Below are 22,781 nucleotides of genomic sequence, written 5' to 3' on the forward strand. Positions count from 1 at the left end.
TATAAACAATTGAAGTGAAAGGTTCATTCGTTAGAATTTGAGGCAAGATAACCATCTTCTTCCGATTTAATATCTTAATCGAATTTTCCAGGACATATGTTTTTCAAAATAGAGGTGTACGCGAATACATAACAGTGCTAAGTTTTGAGAAAATTGTTAAAAATCAATAATGAAAATTTGGATCGATGATAGTATTTTCACATACACAAAAAAAAAATCTGTGCAAAAATTGAATACCAACTTATCTGAGATATTGTCAGGAAGAGGAAGAAACGGCCGCTTACTTGGTGTTTGATTGCGTTGTAATCGAGTGATTGCGCAATGAAACCTTTGGAACTTTTGAGACCAAAGGAGATGCTAGCGCGAATATTTAATAGGGGAGGTTTCGTCTACTAGATCCAAAGGGGGAAGGCACAATAAGCCTCTTGAGGCTGCAAAAGATTTCATCCAAATAAAAATGCTAAAAAGATCAACTTCCAAATATTGTTTTGGAAACAATAGACCAAAACAATATTTGGAGCATGATTGTCTTTTAAACATGTTTACATTATGAAATAGGAAATTGTTTACATTATATCTCATTTCTCTTAACTTGCTTGGAAAATGAGATTTTATAGTAATATATAATATTATATATATGTGTGTGTGTGTGTTTGTATACATATGTAGTTATAAATTTTACGATGCAATGAGCAGTGATTTATTTTTAATTATTATTATTATTATTAATTTACTGTTGCCATAGAATTTATTAAGTTGCCACCTAATTGTATCGTTAGATAGATTCAATAAAAATAGTGAATACATTAATAATATATTAATTATAGTAAATCAAAATGAAAGAACAATCTAAACATTCACCGAAAGCGGAGAATGTACGTCGTTCAAGAAAGTTAAATTCCTTAAGTGAATCCTTACTTGGACACGAAAAACAAATACTAAAGTCAGATCAAGATGATGGTAGCAAGAATAGATTCAGCCGAGGCACAAAATCACCCTCTAGAGGTTCATCAACCATGCATTCTTCAAGTAAGTACTCTTATATAAATAAATTTAGTTTGTGTTGACCAAGTTTAGTTAGTTCAACTTAAAAAAGTCATCTTGATTATTTGAATCATCTGTTTAATTTCGTAGAGTTGGGCGTCACACCAGTGATTTAATCATAAGTTACGTAACAAAAAATGTAATTAATCATAATCGCCATTCATCACTCACGAAAGAAAATACAACTCATCACTCTCGAAAATGATTCCACGTTTCATCGTTTCTTCACAGATTACTTTAACATAGGTGGTAGTGGCCACTTTTTTGCTATATTGAATCTATCTTTAACAGACTTGATACTTTATAACGAGGTCTTTCTCAATCAACCTTCCTCTTTGAGACATGCAGTATCAAAATATTTTATTCTTACTTTACTTACATAATGTTGACTGTTTTTACCGGTCATCCTCAAGTACTTTATTATTGGTTTTGAGGTTTTATACCACATTGACCCTTCTCTTGACAGACTTAACACTTCCTTGCAATTGGTAGTAAACAATTTTATACTAAAATCTTATACATAACTTGGCTCAAGAACTACGAAAGAATAAAAGTAATATTGCTTTATTATTTATTGATTTTTAGTAAAACTTGGAACATTTAAACCAGTTCGGGACTTAGTCAAGAATCAAGCTGAAGCTGGCTTATCAAGTCAACATAAATATGGGTCTTCGAAAGATAACGACGTAATCAAAAGCAATGTTGAAGATTTTACTAAACCAATGGTGAATAACTGTTTATTTTTGCTCCTGTTTTTGAATTAACAATTTATTAGAATTGAGGGATGCAATATAAAAATTTTATTTTATTTTTTTAACGTTAATTTTATTGTTTGTTTAACCGAGTATTCTGCACTAATGCGAAAAATACCAACTAGATTTAGGCCATTGGTGAGACCATTCCGTACTACAGCACCTCCAAGTAATGAAACAAATCATCCAGGTTTTCTAGGTACATCCTAGAAAGAGATGTAGACCGATAGTTTGGTATAACCACTTCCCGGTACTAACTGACCAATTCCCTGAAGTGCCTATTTAAAATGTTATGAAGAAAACTGTTCAAATTGAAGTCATAGGATTCTGAGAAGGGCATTAGATTAGATTAAATTAGGGTGGCCTCAAGGCCTGCGCCACCGCGACCCCTATGGATCTATTGTGGCTCCTGAGAAGGGCATACTTCCTTCCAACATCTGGAATCCATCAATAAAGAATAATAATTTTAATCGATAATAACACCAAGATACTTTCTGAACCTTACTTTTGGAACCGGCAGTCGATAAATTACACGTTCGGTTAGACTTTGAAATAGAAATAGAAATAGAAAAGAAATTTATTATTCTGGGACAATTGTCCCCTAAGAATAAATACAGGAACAAATAGAGGCCTTAATAGTTTGGCCTGTGATTATACAGAAATTAAATAAATAAATAAGTATTTACAAAAGTGAAAATATAATAAGTGAAAATGAAAGTAAAAATAAAATAATGAAACAGCAGAAATTAAGGAAATAAATTAAAACAATTAGAATTTCGGAGGAAGCTGAATAGAAAGTAGATAACTGAATAGACGGGATTTAAAGATGGATAGGGTAGGAGCATGGCGGACAGATGAAGGCAAGGAGTTCCAGAGAGAGGTAGCACGTATTAGGAAGGACTTGTCAAAGGATGAGGTACGGTGAGAGGGAATATAGAGATCAGATGAGCGAGATCTATTTTTACGGGAATGGATGGAGGATTTAAACTTAAGGAGTTGAAAAATATAGGAAGGCCTTTGAGACTGGATGACTTGAAAAAGGAAAGAAGCCAAAAAATATTGGCGGCGATAGACAGGAAAAAGCCACTTCAACTCATCGTAGCTGTGCGAAATGCGAGAGTCTCTGGAAATGCTGAAAATAAATCTTATGAAGCAGTTCATGAGGCGCTTAAGCTTAGCTTCAATATCACCAGAAAGACCGCCATACACTAAACAACCATAGTCGAAATGGGGGAATATAAGAGAGGAAACTAGGAGTTGCCGGGTCTTAATTGGAAAAAGGTGACGGGAACTATTAATCTGCTTAAGGATATGGATGGAACGACGAGAGATTTGGGAAACATGGTTTTCCAGGATAGGTTTTGATCGAAAGTGATACCAAGGTTTTTCACAGAGGAACAATATTTTATTGGGGTATTGTAAAGGAAAAGATTAGGAAGAGGAGCCAATGATTTAAGGAGTGGGTTGGAGCCAATAACTATAGCTTTGGTCTTTTCTACATTCAGGGTAAGCTTATTGTTCGTGGCCTATGCTGAGATATTATTGAGGTCTTCTTGAAGTTTAAATACAGCTTCAAACAAATCCGACGGGGAAAAGGATAGGTAAATCTGAAAATCATCAGCATAGAGGTGATTCTGGGAATGAGAGATGGAAAGAGGAAGGTCATTGATGTAAATTGAGAAGAGGGTGGGAGATAGGGAAGAACCTTGAGGTACACCGCGTGACAAAGGAAGAAGTGAAGAAGGATTACTATCGGGAGTGACAACGAATTGGGAACGATTAGACAGGAAGGATTGGAACCAACGGAGGGTGCTATTGGAAAAAGAGAGGGATTGTAGTTTAGATAGCAGGATATGATGGTCAACGGTATCAAAGTTTTGGGTGTAACATCGGGCTCAAAAGAAAGTAAAATTTTTTTGTCTATCAAGTTGCCGTCAAATTATCAATAGTAATGATTTTTCTTCAATATTATCGTTTAACATCAAAGGATATCGGCAGAAATACTGAAAGGGTAAATTCCAATGACGATATTCCCGGACAATAAATTCACTCTCCCAAACAAATCTCTAGATTCGCTACAGATATATGTCTAATGACTTATGTAAGTGGATTTTCTTACGAGAATCATTTTAGATTATCTTCACAAACGTACATTACTCCAGATAATGTCGTTTACAGTAATCCGAATCCTCTTCCACTGGGTTCAAATACTATTAATCGAATCTAATTTGGAATTGGGGCCTCCTTAGGGAAGTAAAATATGCACAAGCGGGCCCATTGTAGCTCCCCAGTGCCGTTTGCATAATTATTTGGTTTATGATGTCTACAAAGTTTATCCTTATAATGGCTTTTAGCCAACGTGTAACCTCAGGCCTTTGATGCTTAGCTACTGTGGAGTACATTATGGTATTTCCGTACTTAAATCCAGTTTCCTAAACAGCTAAGTTGGAGCTAGGCTAAACGTCGTGTACAACATGAATTTCTCTTTCTAATCTCTCAAGTATTTCTAATGGTCTAGTTAAATCTATGCCAAGGTTTAGAACTCTTTCTTTAATTGTAGTGAAGTGAAGAACAAATTGTAAAAACTAAAAAGGTTAAGGAAAATTTGTGGTTTAGTAGGTAAGAATTATTTTTATAAGAGAGGAATGCGTTATTCATCCCTGAATCTTTATAATTTTGGTAGGATGAAAAATTAATGCCAGTTTCAGTCATTATAAACTTTATTAGGCCGAACTTTCGACCTAGGGACTAGATCATCTTCAGGGCTAATTTACAATGTTCTGTTTTACATCATTAGAGGGTTGGTGTGTCTTCTGTCTTGTCTGTTCATTGACTTCCATGAGCAGACAAGACAGAAGACACACCAACCCTCTAATGATGTAAAACAGTATATTGTAAATTAGCCCTGAAGATGACCTAGTCCCTTAGGTCGAAAGCTCGGCATAATAAAGTTTATAATGACTGAAACTGGCATTAATTTTTCATCCTATTGAAACTATGATTCAGTCACCAAAAATAATGAACAGTTATTTTGTAATTTTGTAGAGGTTAAAACATTTGACGAAAAACTTGACTCCAGATATGAAATCTGAAGATAATAAAAAGTCACCCAAGAATGAGAAAGCATCTAAAAGAAAATCAGAATTAGCTCCTGAATTAAGGTAAACAGTTTTTAAAAAATAATTTATATACGAAGCGTTAACTTCTGAGGCCAGTATTCAAAGCTTTTTCTGAGCACTTCCCACAGAAAACAGACTCAGAGCAATAGTATTACATTTATAAAGACAGCGGCAACATGCCATCATTGCAGAACACACCCGTTCATCTCCATTCGTAATAACTCGTGTGACAAGAGTGAGCCCTATTAAGATATACATTTTTATTAAGAAAAAAATTCTTGTTGAAGAAATTGGCCCCTCAAATCAGAGTTCAGGTTTGACCAATGAAGGTTCAAGTTTTTTATCTGCTTCATTTTTTGTTGCCAACCCCATACCTGAGCACTGTAGCACATCATATGTTAGATCTATTTACCGAATTAAAAAAGACGAATTTAACCCTTCTTATAAGAATACTCCTAATCGAATTTCCTGGGAAAAATATTTAAAATAATGTTGATTTACATGTACAATTGGAACCTAAGTAAAAAAAAAAAAAAAAAATGGTAGGAGTCGCTTTTAGAGAAATTTCAAAATGCTGAATAAAAATGATTTAAGACCTAACAAATAGATTTAGTAAAGTGGTGCTTATGAACAATTTTGATTAAAACCTTTGACTAGAATCTTCTGTTGAGACCTAAGCGAAATCTAAAATTTGAACTTTTTGCGACTATTCGTTTTTGATATACGATGGACGGACCAAACCAAACATGCGCACTCATGGGGCGGATACATACAGTGAAAACTCAAAATTAAAAGTTTTTTTTTTTTTACAAAATATGTTCCCATGTAAGGAGAAAGTATCAAAGAAACAAAAGTTGCACTCTCACAGATCATGACAAAAACTTCACAAAACCTTTATCGCACAGTTGATCCAAGAAGTCCTGAACATGGATGAGACCCCTCCGAAAATAGTAGATGAGTATAAAATGTATGAGGCAGCATAAAAGGGAAAGAATTAAGATGGATATTCTATTCTTCTTCGTTTTTTTTTTATTGCAGTAAAAAATTTACTTTTTTTTAAATTGTTGTTTTTCATTTAATTAACAAGCTTCAATTTTAAAATAATTTTTTTATTTCAGTTTACGGAAACATAGATCAAGTATTCCTCAAGTTGGAAAACGCTTCAACAGGCCTATTCGGCAGAAGGACCAGAAGTGTCCAATAGGACCAAATAACACCACGGTATTTCCACAATTTATTATCTTACATTCTCTCAGAGTGAACCTTCTTTTAAGTGCTAGAGAGAACTAGAACAACTCAAATTCAAATTTTATTTATTGCTTTTAAAATACAATTTTACAGCAAGAGTTCAGTTGACCATACAGTAATAAAAAAAAATAAAATAAACAAATAAGAATTAAAAATATGCGCTTCTTCTTCCTTTTAAGATAAAATAAAGATATATGTCCATCTTAAATATACTTAAATATACGTACATAAATACATTTATTTAAACCAAATCAAAGTGAACTAGAACAACAGTTTAAGATACGATATGTTCTTACTTCTTAAATCTACTTCGTACTGTGTACCCAGAAGTTTCTTATTAAAGTTGATGGGTTTAACTGGTACGCAGCAGTTCATGAAATTGAAAATGAGGTTCAAGTTACAGGTAAAAACGGTCTAAATTTATCAATTGTAGTACCCTTAATGGGGGAATAAACTAACAATATTTGTGTTGTAAGGTGAATAATGCACTAAAAATTTGTTATTTTCTAGAAGAAGTAGAATGCAGCAGAAGGCGGAGTAATATTTTATTTATTTATTTTTTTTAAGTACTCAAAAAAAAGGAAAAAATGTGAAGATCAGGAAGCTTATTCTTATGAGACGAAGAGAAATTTATTTGAAAAGGATATTAAAGCAAGACTGAAACAACTTAAGAGTAAAAAAATCAGGAGATTAACCAGAAAGACTATATCCAGAAAACAAAATAAGGCAGAATCTGATGCACGGAAAATTAAAAGTGGAAAAAAGCGTGGAGGTACATTGTCAATGCTGCTATCATCTTCAAACTTATCCACATTGAACACACCGTCGTCTAGTACTAACAGCAGATTCTCCAGCCGTCCAAGACTGAAGCCATTAAAACTGGTTAAACAAAAAGTCTATCCATTATCCCCACTGTCTACCACAAGTTTGTCTTCAGATTTAGGTACTGTAATGCTTTCATCTCCGAGTACATCAGAAGCCGGTTTTTCAACTGTTACACTAAAAACGGATACATCATCTGAAAAGAAAAAGATAAAGAAACACAGTAATAAAGCGCAACTTTATGAGTATTTGTCAAGTGAAAATTATGATGACTCAATATACAGTAAAACAATTTTGGATCAAATAAATTTATCAAGCACTTCGTCACTGTTAACATCATATTCAACTTCTGATATTGAGGATGAATTAGAAGAAGAGGAAACATCATCAATAACCACAGTCATTACAGAACCATCAACAGAAACTGTGGAATCATCGTCTTCGTCATCAAAAAAATCAGAAAATAAGTCTTCAGGTACTTCATTTTTTTTCTTTTTTTCCTAAGCTACTTTTGTACGGCACGCAAAACCTCGTTCAGTATATGGGTATGGAGTACATTATGTTCACCAGGAGTGTTTTCAAGTTTAGTACTACTAACAATTCCCGGTCTCAGAAACCCAAGCAGGTCACTCGTTTTGCTAAAGTGGCGCTACTTAACAGACTGACTTCATAGTCCCAGAATCATCTATGGTGCCTTCCACAGATATTATTGTACTAGACAGTATCCAAAAACCAGAAAGTTACACTATAGTGATTTATATGACTATTCTGACTCCATATATCTGGGCATTCATTTTATGTTCTATTGTTTCTGATATTGAACTGACTCCACAGGCCAAGAACGTTTCCCGGATGGGCCTTATTTGACTACTAGCCCTAAACTGACTTTAACGTATCGACATTCCAAACAATAGTTTCTCCAAACTTATTCATTAAATTTCATTTTATGCTTGCATCAGCGTAAAAAAAAAGAAAAGAATAATGGAAAAATAAAGTAAAAAAAGCCATAACGCCGCTTTAATAAAGAACAAGGAGAAGGTTCAGTTTCTGCACGGGATGTACATGTACAAAACAATTTAGAGATGGTAATATGATGCTGGAAAGTAAGGTTCTTTCAGTGGAGCCTCAGTGCTTAGCGCTGAACAAGCCTAATTTTTTTTTTTTTCTTACTAGTACATCGAAAATTTCAGACGAATTAGACGTGCCTCTCAAACATAAAACGCTACCTAAATAATTCCTAAAAACTGCCGAAGCATTCTGCGTCATCTTACGGCTCAGAAAACTGCATGCCAACTTTTAAAACCTTCCTTCAAAATTCGATTTATTATTAAAACTATTGATTGTGAAATGATTTTATGTTCTACAGCCTTAACGAATAAAAACAATGAATTAGATCAAGATCTAGGCAGGCTAGAGTAATTCGACGTTTCAGATCATCGACTGAAGCCACGGGATTAAGGATACTTTACACTTTATTTTTTTAGGTATCCCCACAAAATATAGTCCATTTGGGTCAAGTCCGGAGATCGAGGTGGCCATTGGATGTGACAATGAGTCCTTACGCACTTTTAACGGAAATTTCTGCCCAGCTAACCTCGAACCACTCTCGCCGGGCAACCATCTTGTTGAAAATACATATCTAGCCGACGTTGTAGATGAACATCTTCAAGCGGAACTGGCAAAATGTCTCTTAAAAAAAAAGTTAGATACCTTGCACCAGTTAAGTTCTCTCTGTAGAAGTATGGGCCGATTAGTTGATTTCCTAAAACTCCACACCAAACGTTTGTAGAAAAAAAACAACCTGAACGTCGAATAACTCTAGCCTGCCTAGAACTTGACTTCACCACCATAAGTGCTGCTACGAGCAAAGCGTGGGAGTCCAGAGTTTTGGCTTGCCTATCCGTTGATTGTACCCAGTTTGAACAGATTCTTTGAAAAAATTAACGTAATTTTGACAGTAAACTGAAATTGGTTTTTCATATTTTAAATACCCATAACTTTTGAAAAACCTAACCGATTTCAAAAAAAAATTTTTTTTGTTGTTTTTAGAAGCTCAAATACTACAAAATTATGCTACAAAAAATATAACGTTCCATTTGAAAAAACAAAGTTGGATGCTGTATCTCGAGATACAGGGGTTTAAAAAAATGAGTCAATCACTAAAAATAAACTAGACTAAAAATGATTAAATATGTGTTTTTTATTTTTTCGAAATTTCCCGCCGTTTATAACTCTGGTCACCCTGTATATAAATATAAATGGGTTGCTGTGCTTTTAGTGTAACTTTTCTTCTTAAGTTGGTGTTGTGATGGCAGATAAAACGTCTTCTGTAATCGATGTTTTGAATTTTTAACTTCTATTTTGCCAACCCAGATATGGCCCAATTCAACTCTCCCGCTTCATACGAGCCCCGATTGTTGTGTAGTGAAAATTTCTGATTCGGAGGAGATGAAAACGAATTATTTTGAGCTTCTGGCCCCTTAATAGAACCTGTTCAGAACGATGTCTAATTCTTGGCCCACAGATTAGGTTGGTTTTATAATTATGGAAATCTTGAAAGGTAAACAGAGCAAAGATTTTTTTTTTTTATTCCCGACTTTTAGAAATCCAACAATCTCATTGATCATTCTTCAGTTTTTCAGTACACGGTGAATCTAACTACAATTCATTGGTCTGATCAGTCGAACCGACTGACTGTGTACATTGTTCTTAAAAAATGCTGGATCTTTAAAAATTAATTTGTTAATGTGAAAATTAAAACATTTTTTCAGTAAAAACAGGTGAAGCGTTTATAAAAAGTACCAAAACATCTTCTTTGTTGTCAGTGTCCACGATAAGCGCATCTATGCATTCCAGTGGATTAGTTATTCCTGCATCACTTGGAAGACATAGGAAAAAATCATTGGAGAAACGTCTACCGAAAAGAGATACATTTATTTCATCTGAAAGATGGATGAAAATTTTGCCAATATTGAATAAAGATCTTGAGAAATTCATGGATGCGAAAATAAAAGCTACTACAAAATATGATAAAGAAGCTATGATGGCAGATAGTTCAGAGGACGAATCCGTAATAGAATCACTAAGACATCATTATCGCAAGGCTGATTTGGGAATTTATGAATACGATTCAAAAACTGAATCAACACCTACTGACGAACACTCAATTACACATAAAAACATACAAGATGAAAAACATATACAACTAAATATGGCTTTAAATTTGAACGAAGTGTTGAACACAAGAAACAATACTATCATGAAAGGAATTGGCGACAAGGATCGTGATGATGATTCTGTACAATTGTTTTACAGAAATAAATTTATACCTAAAGCAAAATTGAATGTTGTCAATAAAAATACAGTTGTTAGACTAACATTTAAAACAAAACTATTAAAAGAGAAAAGTTATTTAAAAATACGCAGAAGAAAGATAATTAAACCAACGGGTAAAGCGTTAAAAAAACAGTGCAGAATATGTGGCTTTCTCAAACTTTTTGAGGAAGAAAAAAGGTAAGAATTTTTAACTTCTCTCACTTGCCACATATAATACTAGTAAAAGAGATTTTTACATTGGTCTGTGGTGTGTGCACATTTTTAAAATAAAATAGAAAACAGGAAAATAGCGAAAAAATTCAAATTTGATGATTCGTCTACGAGTGCTGTCAAATCTCAATAACAGTCAACCCGGCCCTTTTCGCTATGTCAATTTTTCAGTTTTTGGTACTTTCTAGAAATCTGCTCCAATTATTTCCTTTTAAACTTGTTATACTTAGTATAAATATGTGGTTTTGATTTGCAAAATTGTTTTATGGTAGTTATGAAAAAAGAGTGGTAATAAATAGACTTCTGTCCAAAGCAGGCCTGTGCAATCTGCAAACCGTGATGTCAAATTAAATTAAACATATATTATCAGCAAGAGAATATCGAAACAATTTATTTAATAAATTATCTTCTTTTTATAAAGTCATTGGTTTATGATATAAAATAAGTTTGAAATACAGTTTTAAGTTTTAACTACATAATACTACATTTATTTTTTATTTTTGTTTGCGACACTGCTGACAAATTTGATCCATAGCAAGAAATGTTTTCAGTTTTTTTGTGATATGTTCTATTTTTCTTAAATAAAACATTATTATTAAAGTTTTAACAAGCAACTTTTGCTCGTATGCATTTGGAACTGTATTTAAAAAAAGAAAAAGCATTTCATATTCGTTCATACGAGGGTCGTTTGGAAAGTCCGTGCAAAAATAAAAACTACTTAATTTTTTGGGGTAAACCTTTTTTTATTTTTCAACATAGTCTCCTTTTAGGCTTATACACTTCGTCCAACGCTGCTCTAGTTTGTTGATCCCTTCCAAATAATAGGATTTGTCCAAGTCTGAAAAATAGCCATTCGTTTCTGCAATCACCTCCTCGTTTGAATAAAATCTTTTTCCCGCCAGCCATTTCTTCATATTGGGGAACAAATAGTAGTCCGAGGGAGCCAAGTCTGGAGAATAGGGGGTATGTGAAACGAGTTGGAACCCTATTTCCATTAATTTTGCGACCACAACTGCTGAGGTGTGAGCTGGTGCGTTGTCGTGATGGAAAAGGACTTTTTTGTGGGCCAATCGTGGGCGTTTTTCTTGCAGCTCGGTTTTCAAACGGTCCAATAACGATGAATAATATGCACCTGTAATAGTTTTACCCTTTTCCAGATAGTCGATGAGGATTATTCCTTGCGAATCCCAAGAGACAGTCGCCATAATCTTTCCGGCCGAAGGAACGGTCTTCGCCTTTTTTGGCGCAGATTCGACAGTTTAGATTGTTCTTTGGTCTCAGGAGTGTAGTGATGTATCCATGTTTCATCCACAGTGACGAAACGACGCTTAAAGTCCTGCGGATTCTTCTGAAACCGTCCTTGCAACACTTCACACGATTTCGTTTTTGGTCAAGCGTGAGCAATCGCGGCACCCATCTTGCGGATAGCTTTGTCATGTCCAAATGTTGATGCAAAATATTATGTACCCGTTCATTCGAGATGCCCACAGCACTAGCAATCTCACGCACCTTCACTCTTCTGTCATCCATCACCATATCATGGATTTTATCAATGATTTCTGGAGTAGTAACCTCAACAGGGCGTCCAGAACGTTCAGCGTCACTTGTGCCCATATGGCCACTCCGAAAATTTTGAAACCACTTATAATCTGTTCTAATCGAAGGTGCAGAGTCACCATAATGTTTATCAAGCTTCTCTTTAGTCTCCTGAGGCGTTTGGCCTTTCATAAAGTAGTGTTTAATCAACATACGAAATTCTTTTTCGTCCATTTTTTGAAAATCACTCGACTTCCTCGATTCAAACGAATGCCAAACACAAAGAAATAGACCGATCTGGCTGAAACTTATTGTGTGTTCTTCCAAGAGATGCTACTAACTAAACATAACCTCGAACACGCCAGTGGTGCTATCTCTCTGACTTTGCACGGACTTTTCAAACGACCCTCGTATTATTAACATACTAGATAAAATTCTGTTAAATTCCTCTTCATAATCGACTGAAGATTGTTTGGTCAGATGATTCGTTTCAAGCAACAGTGCATTGCAATGTACATACAAGTTTTTATATCTTCAGTTTAGTCTTCTCTTAGATAGATAAGTGCAAATCCTGTGGAAGTATTGCTGATATTTATTCGTCGTAGCACACATTTTTTTTTTTTTTTAATTTCTGAATTTCGGTTTTGGATTTTTATCCATTATCTAAGGTTGATTCATCAGTTTGGTATAGAAAATTTGACTTTGTTTCTCTTTCAACAATGCAACCTACAAAGAATTTTATTGTGAAGTACTGGATACTGCATTTTGTTTGTTTGTTTCAAATCAGGATCACACTACTTACTGTATTAATGTCGCAAAGAAATTATAATAATTATTCTTATGAGCGTTAGCTCTTTGCTTTACTTGTTTAATGACCTTTAGAATAGCTTCATACAAGTTCTGTAGAACTTCTAGACGAACAAGTTTTGTTAGCATCTATCTTTGAATTCCTTTAAGTTTCAAATTCATTTCCATTAATAACTTTAAATGAGTTAAACATTATTCTTATTTCCTTCTTATATTACAGCTCAGGAAGTGAATTTGGAAATAAATTCGTGGATTATAGAAATTTAAATTTACCAATACCTACAAATCATTACGCAATGTGGAAGAAACGAAAAGTGAATTTATTAAATCCATGGCAGAAGCTATTGTAAGTTTTTTTTTAAATATTTGAATAATGTCGGTAAGGTTTTTGCTTCCTTGAAAGAGTTCAATGTATATTGAGTAAATTGAGATCGTAAATTTAGAATTTTAAAAATAAGAACTAGTACCTAATGTGTACTGTGAATTAGTAATATTTGCAGCAAAGCACGGAGAAAACATATAGTGCTAACTCGATACACATCTGGTCGTCTGAATTTTGGTACAATGGTTCTCTAAAAATACATAAAGTAAAAAATGAGTCCTAGACAAACTGCGAAACCATATTTTTTTCCAGCTATAATTTTAATTAATGGACTATAAAGAGCATTGTTTAAACTCTTACACTAGACAACAGAAATTCTTCACCCGACTGAACGTCATCAATTGCCTCTCTTTGTTTCCTTTGACCCAGCATGCTCTTTTATACACACTAAATCTTTGCCTACATTCATCAAGCTAAACGCTATTTCCTTAATTATCGGATTTATTCACAGATTATCTGGACAAATGTCCAGATTTAAATAAAGCAGGTCTACACATCTTAAATCTGTGTTTATCCCTCCAAACGTTTTAGTGTGCTTACAGTTTTAAAGATAAGACAATATTTTTGCCGTACATTAAGAGACTATATTCTGGAACAGCGTTTCCCAAAGTTTGGGTCGCGACCCGGCACCGGGTCGTAGAAAAATTCAGCTGGGTCGTGGCAAAAATTGTAAAAACACAAAAAATCTATAACATTTTGCTCTAAATTTAATATTTTTCGAAACTTTTTCAATCACTGCAGGTGACAACCCTTTACCACCGTTTCCTACCGGACCGTTTAAATTCGGATGCTCTGATTGGCTGATTTCGATTCGTCATTCAGTGTCTTCTCCGGTACATGCGCCGTAAACTCACTTGTATCAAAACAAGGTTATGTTTGAATTTTTGTTACCTATTTTATTTGCCAATAGTTATTATTACCTATTATTAATAGCAACTTGGACTCAGGTAATAAAAAATAGATGCTTAATCTTAGTGAACAAGAAGTTGATAATTTAATTGAAATTTCATGCGACACCGAGCTTAAAAAAGTGTTTGAAACTGTAGCACTAATTAATTTTTGGTTGCGCTGTCAAAAGGAATATCCAAGCGTAAGCGAAAAAGCGATACAATTTTTAATGCCTTTTATCACCACTTATACGTGTGAAACTGCGTTCTCAGCCTTGGTGTACTTAAAAAATAAGTATCGAAACAGATTGGATGTCGAACCTAATTTGAGAATAAAATTAACATCATCAAGTCCTAATTTTTTTTTTTTTTTTTCTAATGCCATCATTGGTGCTCGGCCATTAGATGTCTCGCAGCCCAATAGATTTTCGCTCTTAAAGAGAGCTCGTCAGTAGTGGCAGTCAAATGGGACAGGGCTTCGCACTCAAAAAGATGGTCTCCTGTCATGTGCCCGTCTCCGCAAAGCACACAGTTCGGGTTGTTAACTACCCCGATCTTAAATAAGTGTGCCTGCAGGTAATCGTGTCCAGTGACCAAGTGAAAACAGGCCACCGCTACGCTCCGAGGCAGATTATTTGGCAGCACATTATCCCTCAAGATAGCCCATCGTTTGCCCTGTGATTGTATGGTGTGCAGCTCCGCCGTTCTCTTTTTAGCTTTTGTCCGGCAAATTCGTCTTGTGGTCTCAAAAGGAATGGACCCTTCAGGCTGTGTCATATTTGCTGACAGCTTGGCGAGTCTGTCAGCTTCCTCATTCCCGCTGAGGCCACAATGGCTGGGGATCCATTGTAAAATTACCCTCATATTTTCCTCGATGAGGTCGTTAATTATTTTACGACATTGAATTACATCGTGAGAGTCGGTCGCAGCCCAAGTAGTCAATGCCATTATCGCGGCCTGCGAATCGATAAAAAGGACTACATTCTTAATCGCCAAATTAAGTCCTAATTTGAAATTGCTATGTGATGAAAAACAACATCATCCTTCGCACTAAAATCAAAATATGTAAAACAAAATTTACTTTAAGTTTTAAATGAAGATAATGGATTGTCTTTAATTACTTATGTATTTGTTATATAATTATTTTGCAATTTTTGTGTATGAAATAAACAAACAAATAACTTGAATTTTGATTTTTATTAAAAAATAAAATTTGTTTTGTAAATAAATGTTTTTTTTTATAAGGTGGGGCGCGAAAAAATTTAAAATCTCGTACCGGGCCGCGATCAAAAAAGTTTGGGAAACGCTGTTCTGGAAGATATAAGTTTTGAAACGTCAATGCTTTAATAGAAACATTCTATTTCCCTCTATTTTTTTTAGCATATTTCAAAACAAAATTATGCCTCATGCGTATAAAATGAAGCAGAAGAAGTTAATAAAAAGAAATGAGGAAATAATGCCATTTAATTGGATTAAAGACATGGTTGATATTAGACCTAGAAATGAAAGTCCAACGGAATATCCATGTCCAGAATACTGTTTGATCCCACAAATTCCTAGCAAATGGTAAGTTCAATTATAACATATTTACTTAATTAGAGTTAGTATTTTTTTTTAATTAATAATTTTCTCGAACACAGTCCAAACTGTTTCACTTAAACTTTATATTCAGTCCTTTTACTTTTATTTGAAACGTTTTCCAAATAAAATTCATCTTAGAGATTTGTTGACGATGGGCTGCAGTTGAACAATATATTAAGAGCCACTCCACAATGTTGTTCTGTTCTACCAGCTGTAATGTGTTACACAATATTCAGAATCCGAAGAAAAGTACGATAAACCGATCCTGTCGATAAATAAATAAATATTTCCGTTTTTTTCGCAAAAAACTTTATGAATTACTTTAAATTTCATATGTAATAGATATATGTCACATAAAAAAGTATCTCTATCGCTTTTATATTTTTCTGGAGAATTCAACTTAGAAAGCTCTAAAGCAGGGATGGTGTCAGGCTCTTTCTATTATGCAATTTCAATTAATAATATATGTTGAACTTATAGTATATAGTTGAAGTTCAAATTGTGACCGACAGGTCGCAGATGAGTACATTTATTTCTCCTGTGCCAGCAATGCAAGATTAGTTTCATTAACAAATTCTTAGTTCTTATGTCCTTCTACTGTACTTCTGATGAGCCCCGACAGGAAAGTTTGTTAATTTCCAAATTCACTTATATTACAGTGGTCCTTTCAACGAAATTCAATAGCTTAAACATCTACTTATTTTGTAAAAATAAGTATATTTTTTAATGCTTTACCTTTTCTCTCTGTATATTGACCAGCTTCGGAATGTTCCTACCCATTTGTGTAAAATAATATGTACACAACACCTGTATAATGGTTGATATTAGGAACATTGAATGTACTTTACGAATTCCGAAGCTGAAGTATGACTCATGTTTCTTTCGGAAGCAGTCTAAACAATATTTCGAAATATATGTAGAGAGAAGGAAAAGGAAACCAATTAACAGACAAACGAATTAAATTTTTCTTAACCATTACAGGAATGAACAAATCAATGCAATTTATTCGCTGGATAGAATTCAGTGCCATGAATTGACTGCTAATTTTCCTCACCAAACTAATGAAGCTACCATTAATGATTATGTAGGCAAACAGTTCCAAGCGTATTTATTGATGAAGATAGTAGCATGGTACGTGCATTTGATAATGTATATTCAGTATTGTTAGTCCATTAAGTATTTAATTTGCTAGGGAATAACTGAGTGATTAGCGAATACTCGATTCCAATGCGGAGATGCCGGGTTCTAATCCAGGTGCTGGCTCTTGAAGCGATTACTTTAGGTAGTTACGTATTTTTTTTCTATTTTTACATTATTGTCAGTGTTTCGTTCTATTTTGATAGTTAATTTTATTTTATTAATTAATTCGATTCAGTAATTTAGCACGTTTAATTAAAATACAGGGTGTCCCAAGCTATATGGATAACGACTTTTTCTCGGAAACTAAGATAGCTAGTAAAAAACTAAAAAATACGTGTTCCCTTAGTTTTTTGTTAGAAATCCAAATTTAATTTGAAAATTTTGTTCGGTGCTTCCAGAAGCGAGATACAGGCACCAACTTCATTTTTTCAAATGGGGAGGTGAGATTTTTATTTCAGAAATAGATGCCTCTATTTTTTTTAAAGAAAAATTTACTCGAACGGTTTTGTTCTGTGAGCGATATTTTACAAGTTATGAATGAAAACTTGATTCTTATAAGAAATTTCAAAATGATATGCTTGTTTTTTGATTGAATAAGAAGAAAAGTACTATTTTATTATAAATTTTACTCCTCATTAATATTACAGATCATGCTCGAAATGGCCTCCATCATTAGACATGCATAGACATGCTCTTTCCTGCCAATTGTCCCTCACTGCCAAAGAAATTGATTCGGCTTTAACCGAGTTACAGGCATCTATTATTCTCTGCTTTAGTTCATCTACAGATGCAATCCCAGCTTGATTCTGATACACCTAGATTTAGAAATGCTTTTAGGTAAGCAGAAATAAGGAAAGAAAGAAAAAAGTTATGAATAATCACCTTGTTTTTCAGGTATCCCTAAAGGAAATAGTCCATAGGTGTCAAATCCGGTGAACGAGGTAGCCACTGAATCGCCCCCCGAATCAATATAACACGCCCATCAAATTGCCAATCGAGAAATCTCTTTACGTGCCTAATGGTGTTATATCGACATGGGGGGCGATTCTGCTACACTGAAAAATACTATTTAAATTTTGTTTACTAATTTTTCCCCCATAGGTATTTGATAAATAATCGAATAATATAATAAAAATTGATATCTTAAAAACGTCCAAAATAAACATGTTTTGAACATTATATTTCCGGTTTCATATTTCTAGTGTAATGCAGAATCAACAAAGTTAATGAAATATTTTCCTGAAGTAAACGAAAGTAAAATCTAGATCATTGAATGAAAGTGAAAGAGTACTATTTTATGTACTGTGCATTTATTGGTGAGGGAGTGGCTTACGGTGTCACTACGTCATCAGCTAAAGTCCGCCTACTTCACATATCCCTTTCGCCAATGAGAATAGCCAATTGTTTTTGTTAATTATGTCTAGGAAAAATACTATTTAAATTTTTTTTACTAATTTTTCCCCAATAGGTATTTGATAAATTATCGAATAATGCAATAAAAATTGATATCGTAAAAATGTCCAAAATAAATATGTTTTGAACATTATAATTCCGGTTTCATACTTCTGATGTAAAGCAGAATCAAAAAAATTTAAAGAAATATTTTCCTGAAGTAAAAGAAAGTAAATTAGAATTCAAATAAAAAAATAAGTAATCATATTTATACAATACAAATTCGCACCACAAACGAACATTTTATTATCAGTTTATTATTATTTCATACGTTTGTTATTTAGAAATTAAATATTACAGGTACCATCATACGCAAAAGATGAATAATTATGGCATGGGTAACAAAAAAAGGCTTCTGATTCTCCCACCTCAGCGGGTATCAAAGAAATTTGAAAAATATTATGATTCAAAAGCCCAAGAAGTGTTTAATTTCATACCAAGATCTCTACATCACTATTTCAAGGTGAATGAATAAAGACAACGTATTCAGTTTTTCTGAGATCATTATCATTGTACGCCTCTTCTATCGTCTTAGCGATGTGAGCCGAGCGGCAGTATTTGTTCCTTCATCCCTCTCTGACCTCTGCCAAACCTCTCCTGTCGGTCCACACAATTCCTCTTTCCTCGCACGCCTCCTTTATCTCCTCTTTTCCTACCTTAATCACAGCTACCTCATCCTCTCCGCTTTGTTTCAAATGCCACTCTAATCATTCTTTCGGAATCCATCCGTACAACGTGCCCGAACCAGCAAAGCCTATTCTCTTCAATTACTTCTTCTGCTGGCTGTACATTCAAGATGGTTCTTATTGTGCCGTTATGAATCCTGTCTCTTCAACTCTTCTCCTCTATCTTTCTCAGATACCTTATCTCGGTTTCTGTATTTTACTTTTTCGTGTGTTTCGTGTTTTTGCATTGGCTAAGGTCAATGTCCCAGGACTCTGATGAGCGAGTATGTGAAGAAAATGTCGCCCTATAAACCGACCGCTTCGTACTCTTTGACACTCCTCTGTTACTAAGGGAGCCCTTCCTGACCGCGCTAAACTTCCTACCTGCAGCTATCGTTCTATCCGTAGTCTCCTCATCCACGCATCCATTCTCGCTAAGATGCGTTCGTAAGTACTTTGTCCTCCTTCTCTTCTCCTATTCTAACCATCTTCATAATTCTATGCGACATCTTTCCTATTCGCATAACCTTCGACTTTTCTGTGTTGATCACTGTAAGGGCTGTTTTGGCCTGGCCAACGCGAACGCTGAGGAACCAGGAAGTGCTCTCTCTCCAATCACAACTCAAGATAATTACAGTTTTCGGCTATAATATTTATTTAATTCAAAAGAACAAAACAAATTATCAACAAATAACCAAATTAAATTATTCCCAATAGTTCTTCCCGTACTTATTACCTAAACAGACCCAGTTGAATATTATCAACATATTACAAATAAACACCTCGGCACATCAATAAGTTACATTTACAATCATACACATACAAGTTACCAATTCCGTCCTTGCAACTGCTGAGTCGACCACTCTGGGGCTCCACAAACACCGCAATTACAGTTACTACTGGGCTACAACCACTCACCAGCCAGCCGACGAACCCCTTCAGCAGCATGGGTCTTCTTTTCCTCCGAAAACAACTGGGGCTCCTCCGCAAGACCCCTAGCTCCTCCGCAAGGCGACTGGCTCCTCCGCCGGACAACTGGCTCCTCCGAAAGACAACTGGACCCTCCGAAAAACAAGTGAGAACGTGGCCAGCCAGTAGCCCAGTTTGATACACGGTGTCGTCTCAGCGGTTCTCACAACGTAGTTTGAAACACCTTTAGTCCACAGACCCGAACATTAATTTAATTATTCATTTTCTACCTTGATAAAATTTTATTTAACTTTATCCAATTCATAGAACTTAAAACAACTCAAATAGATCTCAAACTTCAACTGTCAATATCAACATGTAGATTCCAATAAAATATCGTTCATAGTTTGAAACAACTTAATTTGACATACATATTTTCATGATGCTAATTCTAAGTAATCAAACCGAAATACAAAACTAAACCTTAAATAAAGATCAAATAACTAAACTAATGCCCTTGTAGATAAGAAAAGCAGGACCCTTACAATCACAATGTTTACTTTTCTCAGTTTCATTCTTAGAATAGAAAAATTATGGATGAGGTATTGGCCATTGTTCGCTAGTACCACCAGGTCGTCCGAGAATGCCAGAAGGGAGTTAAGGAAACAAAAAGAAAAGGATAGAAAATATTGGAGCAAAACAGGATAGGGATAACTGGGGAAACAAATTGAAAAAAGATGCGAAAGCAAACCAAAGTTCATTGAGATGTGATTCTTTAATCAATCACTCATTTACAATAATAAAATAAAAAACTAGTTCGGTTAATGGGGTGTTTACAAAAAAAAAAAAGAAAAAGTTATATAGACTTTAAAACCCATTACTTAACATTAAAGGGGATATTAACAAAACGGGATATTATATGAAATCCTTACCTTTAAAGTAACGTCAGGAGCATTTGCCCAGCGTCATTTCCAAAAATGATCAGCGGAGATAAGGGACCTTAGAAAGAAATACAAGTTTGAAGCGACCATAATGTGACGTTGATGGAGGTTTTTTAGGAAATTGTCGAGTCAAGTTTAACCATTAGTTTGCTTGTACTGTTGAAAAACTGGTATTGTCTAAACCAGTGGTGGGCAAACTTTTTTAATGGGGGGGGGGCCACAAAGTTTAAGAAATTCTAGAGGAGGGCCAGAATTATAGAAAAAATGCATTTTGTGTTAAAGCTTTTAATCATAATATTATAAAAACATTACAGCATTACACACTTGTGTAACTACGCGGCTAGTTTAGCTTCACCTATAGGTTATGCATCTATTATTCTACTAAGTAGAATCTACTTTATACTTCTCGACCGTCAAAACGTAATTATAGCGGGTCATATACTATCCATGCCGATGGACCCTCGGCGGGCCGGATTAAATACTTTCGCGGGCCGTACTTTGCCCATCACTGGTCTAAACGTATCGTATTCCTTCTCATACTGTACGTGCTTTACACATGTAAACAAGAATACTAACCTGTGAAATAATGAAATGTGGTGACTATATTTTGAAATTTAAATTCAAGAATTTATATATTTTTGTTTTAAATTAAAAAACAGTATTTTTTCTATCCTTTATTATTTTCGTTACGTTTTAATTGCACTGAATATAAATTTAATAGCGCTAGGAAGGAATTTATAATCAAATTTCTTTATAAAATTCAAAGAGTAGATGGTTTGGATTAGCTGTAGCATTCCTTTTATCAGAGATACCACTTTAAAATCTTAATTTTAAACTCTTGAGGTTGAACATAATACTGTCATTCTTTCCAAAGATTTCAGATGAAGTTGGCGCTTTCTAACTTACTTATGTACTTGTTAAATTATTAATTTTTATAAAGCTAAATTACCCTAAACACTTCTACTTATTAGAAATCTTCTTTAAGCTAAGCTGCTGGCCCTTAGAATTTCTCTTTTCAGAACTTCTTACAACTCACTGTCCGGTGATTGGCAGTGTTGTGTGTAACGAGAGAAAACTGTCCGGAGACCGGCTCCGGGTGCCAATAACCTCAGATGTTGACTTTAAATCATTTAAATAGAAAAAAAAGTTTTGATTTTAGAATATGTTCCATTTTTTTTTTTATTTTCGCAGCCACATTGGAAAACTAGAAGATTTTTGAAGCGTGCTTTAGACATAATGGTGGATGATTTGATGTTTGAAATGCACATTTCCGTATTGTTGAACAAATATTTAAAATGTGCCCGAAGTTCTGAAATGTCCAACTACTTGAGATGGTCTTATAGTGAACCTTACCGCTATTTATTGGAAATGTATCGCAATATAGCTCAAGATATTAACTTTATTAAAGACCCGAAATTTACAACACTGTTGAGTAGCGAAGTATTTATTAAAGACTGTGATTTTGAGGCTGGAATGAAGGTTTGTAATATGTTGTTTTTTTCCCCCATTGAACCATTTGGAGGCATTGAGCTGTACATCATAAACTAGCATGCCCTAATTTCACCCTTATTTATTTAAACTAAATTCTCGCTTACAAATCAATTCTGTCAAGTCAAGCGGAGTGATAATTTCTGTCTGTTTCAATTCTACACTATTTCTTAAATCCTTACAATATCATTCTAATAGTCAGTATTTTTTTACACCCATTAAACCCTAGTTACTAGGTGCGCAATAACAATTGCACTTAATATAGGGATGAGGATAGGAATTAACTGAATGATTAGCTTATACCTAATGGATTCCCACGCGAAAATCCCTGGTTCGAATCCAGCTTGCTGGCTCTTAGATTTTCTCTTCCTTGGCCGCTGATGGACAGTGTTGCCTATAACGAGAATACACTATACGGCAGTGCATTGAAAAAAAGGCTACGGGTGCCAAAAACCTTAGATG

At 34.4% G+C, this 22,781-nt stretch overlaps 1 protein-coding gene across 1 annotated transcript; it reads left to right on the plus strand.

Moving 5' to 3' along the window:
* The first annotated feature begins 769 nt into the window (after positions 1-769).
* Positions 770-22,395, plus strand: LOC141459098 (uncharacterized). Its single transcript, XM_074137689.1, has 11 exons — positions 770-1,029; positions 1,630-1,769; positions 4,842-4,957; positions 6,034-6,136; positions 6,731-7,460; positions 9,811-10,498; positions 13,095-13,220; positions 15,524-15,709; positions 16,706-16,855; positions 18,617-18,779; positions 22,023-22,395. Exons 1-11 carry the CDS (start codon positions 837-839, stop codon positions 22,377-22,379), a joined length of 2,952 nt encoding a protein of 983 aa, XP_073993790.1. The 5' UTR covers positions 770-836; the 3' UTR covers positions 22,380-22,395.
* Positions 22,396-22,781: the final 386 nt, after the last annotated feature.

The sequence above is a fragment of the Rhodnius prolixus genome, unplaced genomic scaffold, assembly GCF_049639745.1.
Source record: "Rhodnius prolixus isolate KJV_2025 unplaced genomic scaffold, Rpr scaffold_11, whole genome shotgun sequence".
In the NCBI taxonomy this organism is placed as follows: Eukaryota; Metazoa; Arthropoda; class Insecta; order Hemiptera; family Reduviidae; genus Rhodnius; species Rhodnius prolixus.

Coding starts and splice junctions, on each gene's coding strand:
- LOC141459098 (XM_074137689.1), top strand. CDS start 837: ATGAAAGAACAATCTAAACATTCACCGAAAGCGGAGAATGTACGTCGT. Junction 4,958..6,033: donor GAATTAGCTCCTGAATTAAG/GTAAACAGTTTT, acceptor TTTTTATTTCAG/TTTACGGAAACATAGATCAA. Junction 16,856..18,616: donor TTGATGAAGATAGTAGCATG/GTACGTGCATTT, acceptor TAAATATTACAG/GTACCATCATACGCAAAAGA.